Below are 8985 nucleotides of genomic sequence, written 5' to 3'. Positions count from 1 at the left end.
TCTCTCTCTCTTTCTCTCTCTCTTTCTTTCTCTTGCAAACATATAATTCACACACACAAATAAACAAACACAAACAAATGCTCGGATAGTCTTAAATACACAAAAAGACAAATGATAAAGTGAGAAAAATTAGACGAACAATTCTATTTACTAAAACTAAATTTCATAGAGATGGGTAGGTTGTAGGCGTGGAGTGTGAATGTGAGGACTTGAGTATATCTCTCAGAACAGAAAAGAATGAATGTTTTCAGTAAAAATATATCACCTGTGGTATGCATCAGGCAGCTCAGGTTGAGCACCATATTCAAGCAAGGACATAACCACCTGGGGAAATAAATAAATCCACTACTCCCTGGGACACATGCTTGAATCTTTTCTTTTGCGATTTTTAAATGTACATAAAAACAATATTCAATTTAATGTAGAAGGAATCTCAATTAATGAGGAAGCTTATTCAGAATTTGAACTTTCTTACATCACAGGAATGCTAATTATCAGAACCTAGAAAACTGAGAAAAAAAAAAATCGCATTTCTGCTATACAATAAAGACATAGTACAAAGTGATGGGTCTTCCCTTTTGAACCTAGTCGTCAGGAGACAAAACAGCCGGCTTTAAGGTGGACAGGAAAGTAAGCTGGATTTAAAAGGGCAAAAATCTGCTCCTGCCCATTAGATTCTCTCGTTTATTCTATATAGAAATATGACACTAAAACAATACCAACACCTGAGAGACAAAACAGAGGCTTCTTTCCTTTTTTTTTCTTTCAATCAATATGTGTGTGTTCATGTGTACGAGTGTTGCATTTTAGTCAAGCGATGCAGTATGATCACAATGATTGGAAATATGAAACCAGTCAGTTGCAATGTGCTGCATAAGTGAAGGGAAAGAAATACTGACAGAAGGGGCCAGCTTTTTTAAAAAAAGTATTGGACACTTTCACCTAGGTAGAGGGACAAGCAATTACATCAATCGAAAGGCCACTTAGTTCAGCACAGCTTAGATGCAACATAAACAACAAAGTGAAACTATGCATGAAGGGCTCAGATTTTGTCATCTTCTAGCCCATGCCATTCCCAACTCCCTTCACCCGAATCTCTCTTTCCCTTTTACTTAATAAATAGTGATCTATCAGCAAGCCGATGTGCTTGAAAGTTTGAAACAAGGATATGGAAGGTGTGAGAGTGCCTACTGCTTCCCTCCCCCTCACACCTGTGTTTTTATTTTGACTCCATAACATTGTACATTATGTACTGGTCCAGCCTTGAAGAGGGCCTCTTTGCAAAATATAACAAAGATGGACACTTAAAAAGGTTCTTGCCTATAGCTGAGACTGGGCTCTCAGTCAGATTTTTATTTAGGCCTATATAGAACAGGATCTTCAGCATTCAAACCACAGAGAAAAAATCTGCTTCACAGCAAAAGCAGGCTAAACAGACTAAATTTTTACATCTGGTGTTTTTAGGCAGACATCACTGTATTGGTTAGCACGAAAAGGTGAACATTTTTATCCAGTTTACCAGTGCACCCAGACAATCACTAAATAAAGCAGAAAAAAGAGACATAATAAATTCTTAGTATTTTCTCTTTTTTTTAGGGGGGATGGAGATGGGTTTTAAGTTTTAACATAAACAGACCCGTGTACAGATTTTTAAAAATACATCACGAGTTGAGAATTGAACCAGGTAAATTAACTGGGCAAACTAAGAGACATTATAAGAATAACATACTGGGCCATGTTCTTGAAATGCTGCTGCATGTAAAGGTGTCCACAGTGTTTCCTCATTCTGTAAATTGGGATCTGAATACACAAAACAAGTAGAATAAAAAAAATATGAAGCCAGAGAAACCATGTACACTCAGAATTAACACAACTGCTATAGATCTTTTACCTGATTAGATTTTCAACTTGTCCAATCCTGATCAGATTCACTAAAACAAACCCTCTTTTAACCCATTGCCTTCACCTGCATTAATAAAACAGACAGACAGACAGCAATTAAATTTGTTATGTATTTAAAAAGCAGCACAAAAGGAACATCACTGCAGAAATAAATTGAATTTCTCTTAAACACAATTAGTCGCTGACATTCCAGCACCAAAATTTTGCCACTGTACCTTTCTGTCAGCACTTCAGTCTGTTTGTCAGTCAGTCTGTTTATTTACCTCTCACTGTATCCATTGTCCATCTGTCAATAAATCAATCTACTTGGAAGAATGCAAAGCTTGCAAAGCATTATTTCCTCAATTATACTAGATGTAGGCTTTAAGGATTGCATCATTGATAACATATTAACTGCAAAGTGTAAGACTCCGGAATACGCCATTTTGAAGAGTGACGGATTACGGAGCCTAACAGTGAGCAGTCGATATGTGGTGTACGGAATATGCAGTCTAAAAGCAAGAACTTGGTAGTTCAGATATTTTAGACAAAAGACTGTTGATAAAGGGGTATTTTCCTGTCAACAACAAATTCAACCCCACTTTAGCACAGGATAGAGAGATAAAGAGCAAGCTTCAAATATGTAGTGATGGATCAGCTTGTCACAACAAATTTAATGTCAAACAATATTTTAGCTGGCCAAATGTTTTATTATAGGTAAACATAGACAGAAAGACAGACAGACAGATGGACAGACAGACACAGAAGCAGAAAGACAGACAGACAGACAGACGATATAATGGAAGGACAGATGGACGGACGGATGGATGGATGGATGGACGGACGGACGGACAGGGAGACAGACAAACAGACAGACACACAGACAGACAGACAGACAGACAGACAGACAGACAGACAGACAGACAGACAGACAGATAGACAGGCAACTTGATGGAAGGACAGATGAACGGTCGGACAGATGGATGGACGGACTGACAGGCACGCAGGCAGACAGACAGACAGACAGACAGATAGACAGACAGACAGACAGACAGACAGACAGACAGACAAAACAAACAAACAGGCAGGCACGCAGGCAGGCTGACAGACACACAGAAAATCATACAGACAGATTGATAGACATGTGCATGTGAGAGAGTGTGTGTGTGTGTGTGTGTGTGTGCGCGTGTGTGTGTCGTGTGCCCTCACGATTCTATACTATGAGTATGACCTTGTCTAGTAAAACTATAATGAAGGCATGATTCACTGGGGATAGGCATACATATTTAAATCCAAAATGATCTTCCAAAACATACTTGTTCCTGCCTCAAGAAGCTGGTTGACACTGTCCTTGATGCCCCAGAAGGAAGCTAAATGAAATACATAAAGCAAAAAAGACAAAATTATTCACTGGGACTATTAAATAAGAAAACACAGTTAAAGAAACCAATTTAACAAGCTTTCTAATGTAACAATGTTTCTTTATAACTGTAGACTAATATCTACAAGAAGAAAAAGCCAATTGCAACAGAAGACAAAGAGCATAAGTCTATGCCATTACAATGATTTCCCACGTTAGTTCGTTATCATCATAATAAAAGAGAAAGTAAAACATTCAACCCTTATATTTTGATCCCAATCTCTAAGACTGTCAAATTAAAGGTTGAGTATCAATTTTGACGATTGTCGAAAATGTATAGTGTGTTTTATTCACAAAGCTCATGGCTTTTCTAACATCTGTTTAAAATTAAAGAAAGTTCTTGCTCTTTGTCCAGAAGCTATCTTTACATTTTACTGACATTTTCAAAGCAAAGGGTCTGTTTTGAGTTAGTTTGAGTAAATAGGACATGAGTGCTGTATATAGGGTATAACGTGATGATGGAGAAAAGGACTATTTTTTTCTTCTAAAACTTAGTTTTGTGATCTGATGTGCTCTCGTGTTCATCTTATATGCCACTCACAATTTTTTTCTTTTTACTTAGGCATGAAACCTTTAACAGTTTGAGAGTGCAAAAAAAATAGCGTTTATTGATAAATTTAGGTGGGGGAGGGGGGGTATTTTTTTAAAAATGAGAATAAAGTGTAATAGAATATTCAATGTTCTCACAACAAGTATGAACTCATTGTATGCAACAATAACAATATGAGAAGTGTTTTTATAAAGTACAGTAGAATTGCTATTTTTTCTGTAACAGACTATGGGGACTTTGGAATAAACCAGAATCAAGGGAGGCTAGGACTCAAAAGATTGGGAATTTGGAAATGGACGTTATTTTAAGCATTTTACTTACCAACATACAACTGTGTCTTTTTAGCAAATGGACCAGTGCTTTGAACTTTTATATCATCCGTAAGAAAATCTTGAACAAGCTGTAAGGAGGAAATAAAGAAAATCAACTACTGATAAGTGAACTACCATGAAGTTCTTAAACAAATGTTGATAACTAAGATCAACTTACAGTCCATCTCTCTCATTTCCAAATTCCCAAATTCATGTGAATTCTGTAAGAGAAAATTGTTCTGTAAGGTATTCAAATTGGTCAACAGGATGCCCAGTAAAGGGCATCAGTTTGTCCAAAGAGACGCAACTGTGCATGAATTTTTTATATGCAGTGATCAATAAACTTATCCAAAAGTACTATACAAAACAATAAGACGGTTGCACTCTAACAATTAAAGTCGCTATTGACAGTATATTTAAAATGCATAATGAAGTACATGATCATTCAGATATGATATATATGGGGGATCTCATGGTCTAGAGGTTACAGAGTTCTCTTATCATTTAAAAGGTTCTGGTTCGAAACCAGACAACGACATGGAAAATTTTCCTTTCTAAAATGTTTTCCTTTCACCTCCTTTCCTACTCTCTTACCGTGTTCTGTCATCTGCTTTCTTCTCCACCTTCTGCCCCCCCCCTTCCCTTTGTCCACCTCCTCTAGGCTCCAGACTCTTTCCACAGCCTTTCTACAGCTATTCCTTGGCTCCTTCTTACTGCTGTACATAAGATCTAACACCCTAGACTTCTCAGACAGGGGCGAAAAATCTCAGAGGTCCTGAGTGAAAGAGGCGCACATTAAAGATCCCTTGATCCTAAAACCAATAAGAATAGGCTTCAGCCACCATCCGGGCAAAATTCAAAATTCCTACCAAACTACTGAAAATATTTAATGTGTTCCGCACACTCATATGACCTTATGCAGTTGCGAGATCTGTAAAACACTTACCAAAACGAAAAAATAAAAAACAAGATATATATGTCATTTTGTAAGCCTACAACTCAAAGTGGTGTCACATATGACTAATCACAGAGAGGATAAACTTCCAGAGGCCATGCACTGTTTTTTTAATTTATGATTCTTAGCCTTGTGTTGGCAAAGCAAAACTGTCTCCATCATTTCATATTCCCCAAGACATGAAGTAATACTTTAAATTACAATAAGCTTATTAAAAAATATGTTGTTTTTTTTCCCCTTATACAACATTGCCTTTCTCTGTACACAGAATTTTGTCGCAAATTTATTTCTTCAGTGTGTAGCTCAGCTCAACTGTAGGGCCCATCACACCTTTACAGGTGAAGGCAGGCCTCCATTTTTCCATATCAGATCTTTAAATATGAATAGTTTCACAATAAAATGTAGCAATGACCACGAAAATCCTTTTTTTGCCAGAAAGTGTTTGCAAATAGGTGCATTTTGTAGCTTTATCTTCAGAAAGCATGGAACTTTTTGAATTTTTGAAATCCATCAATAAACAAAAAAGTTACAGATTTTTTAATCAATTAATTTCTGGTATACTTTTATATAATGAAAAAACCCCCAAATATGGGACGTCCTTTGGTGAGTTTTGAGACAATATTCGTCATAACTCGCTCATTTCTCGGAGTATTTAAAAGAAACTTGGCAACCCAGTACATTTTGTAGTGCAGAATCTAGTCCTGCTTTCAGATTTTTCATAGCTATCCTATTTTTTGAGTTATGAAGACGTTTATAGGTAAAAATGTGGCGGTTTCCGGTGCATTTTGAGACAATATTTGTCATAGCTCGCCTATTTCTTGGAATATGTAAATGAAACCTGGCAGTCTAGTACATTTTTTAATGCAGAATCTAGTCATGCAGTCAGATTTTTAATATCTGTCATACTTTTTGAGTTGTAAAGACATTAACAGGTAAAAAAAAGTGGCGTTCTTTACAGATTTACAAAGATTATCAGTCATATGTTCTCCCAAAGTCATGATATTTGAATGAAACTTGGCAACATAAAAGGTTCCTCCTTGCCAAGCAATGCTCTGGATCAATTTGTCACAAAAATGTAAGTAGAGAGCGACTAATAAATCCAGTTCTATACTAGTAAAAGCATGCATACTTCGTTACAGAAAATAAGATCGTCTCTGTGTATATTCCATTGTTGGACAGTGTCCTATTGTGTGGTAGATTAAGATGCGTTCAGATAATATAGTTTACAAGTCATGGGAATATTTCGCATGTGTAGGCTACAACTCATACAATAAATGTAACATATTTACACCCCCCCCCCTCTCTCTCTCTCTCTCTCTCTCTCTCTCTCTCTCTCTCTCTCTCTCTCTCTCTCTCTCTCTCTCTCTCTCTCTCTCTCTCTCACACACACACACACACACACACACACACACACACACACACACACACACACACTCGCACACACACACACACACACATGCACGCGCGCGCACTCACGCACGCACGCGTGAACGATAACAATGTATAAACGGGACTATCTTCCCAGACTGGATTAAATAAGTACCATACTCTTTAATAACAATCTTAATGCCTCACTTTTCCAAACAGAGCATACAGGACGAGTCCAAGTGTGTGCTTTCCCAAGAGGGGGGAATAGGCTTTCATAACGCAAACACAATGCCATACCACTTCTCAAGATGTTTGCTTTTCTGTTTCTATTCTTCTGTCATGCAATCAAACAAATAAAAATGACAAGATCTATTGTATTGTGACTAAAATGCAACAAAAACGCAAGTTATCAAGGCCCCCGTTTAGTTTTCAAGTATCCTTCCCCCCCTTTCCGGTTCACATAAGCGGGGCCTCGTTTGTAGCGCCCGAGGCAACCGATGGCTGATAACGTCACTCAGTGGAAATTTCCCAGCAGCAGGTCGTCGCGAAAATGGCAATGCCGCTTTTTCCCTTAGTTACTCCCACATTTTTAAAGATTACGCGAAAACCGCTAAACACAGAAGCTTGAAATTTTAAGGGAATAAAGAAAAATGGTGTACAACGTATCAGTCAGTTTGACAAATCACAGCTCCGAAAAATCTTCAAAGCGCACCACATCAACCACTTTCACAAACGTTTTCGACTGCTTCTAGGATGGGTACAATGTTGTCAAACTGCATACTACGAGATTGACCTCTTTTCTGATTGGCTGCCAAGTTTCATTCATATCCATTCACGAGAAGCGGCGTGAGAGCGAGTTGAAGACAACAACCTTTGCGTTAGTGCGTCCCACAAAACACCCCCGCTGCGGGGGCCAAAAATCGGCAGAACAAAACGTGCTCGGTGGGCATTGCTATAAAATGCGACAAATGCCATTTTTGAAGTTTGGGAAAAATCGGTATCATTACAAGAAAATGTGAAGCAACTTCCAAAATTAAGTTCCCTTTTCACAAAACAAGATTTTTCTATTTAAAGAACTGCAGTAAGTGGTTCTTCATTTTTTCAAATTTTTTTTTTTTACAAAACGGGCACAAATCATGTTGATTCCTCCAGTCACAAGACTTCACTTCCTTGTGGCGAAAAAAAACATTGTCGGCAGTCATTAGAAATAAATGTACTTACATTTATAGATTTTTTACTTCCTTTTGACCACAAACATGTGGTGGACGAAAAAATTTAGAGGGTAATGAAGCTGAAAGGTGAGCCCCAGTTCCGTTATAAGGATTGGGTCTAAAGCCTCCATGTAATATTTTAGCTGAAGTTTCACGTGATGACAGAGTTCATCAACAGGGAGAAACGGGCTTGGGTTTATTTGCTGTCATTTTCATCTATATCAATCCTTCCTCTATTGATGGGGATAACTTTCATACACATTTTGAGAGCATTAAGTTACTATGTCAACCCTGGAGGCATGCAGGCCCTATATAAAGGGCGTGAGCCGGGCTACCCAGGAAGCGAACAGGCCCTATATATAGGGCTGACCTACTTTGACCGGGAACCGCGCAGGCTCTATATAAAGGGCATAGACATTGACCTTTTTCAATGGTAAATTTCAGTATTCCTTATATGGAAAATGACGTAGAAAATTACAGGTCAAAGTTAATAGTGACCAATGACTTTGCAAGTTATCTTGATCTCGTAGAGCGTCTCTTGGCCAACATATCGACCGATAAAGTGATCGGTCCATCTGAGCGACTACACGCTATGTGTTATCACTTGTTCCGCTGTGCTAATGTTCTAGAATTGTTGAGTTCATCACATTCTGCGCTTTGTATTTATTTGATCGCTTATCATTTTTGAATGGCTCATTTTATCAGCTTTAAGAAAAGATCTATATGGTTTTATAATATGTCTTTTATCATCTGTTAAGCCGTAAATGGTCATTTTTCAGTAGCAGATAATACTCTGGTATCTCAGCTGATACCCCATTGCCAAACCCCCATGTTTACAACCGATCTGCCGTAGCGGCGGGGCATTTTGGACGGGCTACTTCCTGTGAAACACTGAGCGCTTCTAGGGTTCTATACCAAGACCTCGTATATAAGGTTTTACTTGTTCAGATTTTAAGCCAAACCATGAAAATCATAATAAGTTGAAATGAGTTTCTACAGTAAACAGGCTAGGCAGTAATATTTTCACAGGATGAAGTATGTACAGTCAAACGTGTAAGACGGCCATCCATTGTCAAGGAGAAAAGTGGTTGTGTATAAGACAGGGGGCCATCTTAGGCAGGACTAATCAAGATGAAGAAAACAAACCATTCCCATCTGAGGTCCCAATCAAAAGTAGCCACATTGTTGTTTTTGTTGTTGTTGTTGTGTGTGTGTGTGTGGTAGCCTATCCGTTCGAAATGTTCGGAGCCCCGAAGAGTGTGCTCTTCGCCAGGGCCACCGCCTCCCTT

General features: G+C 38.2%; 1 protein-coding gene across 1 annotated transcript in view; it reads right to left on the bottom strand.

Annotated features, from left to right (window-relative positions):
• Nucleotides 1-8985, bottom strand: part of LOC101845053 (ankyrin-2) — a 17889-nt gene that overhangs the window by 6020 nt on the left and 2884 nt on the right. The window contains exons 2-5 of the mRNA XM_005089677.3: nt 4173-4251; nt 3198-3251; nt 1730-1800; nt 266-324 (exon numbers count right to left, since the gene is read on the bottom strand). Coding sequence (XP_005089734.1) covers nt 266-324; nt 1730-1800; nt 3198-3251; nt 4173-4251 — 263 coding nt within the window. The remainder of the gene's footprint in view (nt 1-265; nt 325-1729; nt 1801-3197; nt 3252-4172; nt 4252-8985) is intronic.

Source organism: Aplysia californica, unplaced genomic scaffold, assembly GCF_000002075.1.
Source record: "Aplysia californica isolate F4 #8 unplaced genomic scaffold, AplCal3.0 scaffold00008, whole genome shotgun sequence".
NCBI classification, from domain to species: domain Eukaryota; kingdom Metazoa; phylum Mollusca; class Gastropoda; order Aplysiida; family Aplysiidae; genus Aplysia; species Aplysia californica.
Note: the sequence above shows the minus strand (reverse complement) of the source record. Positions and strands in the feature narration are given on the sequence as shown.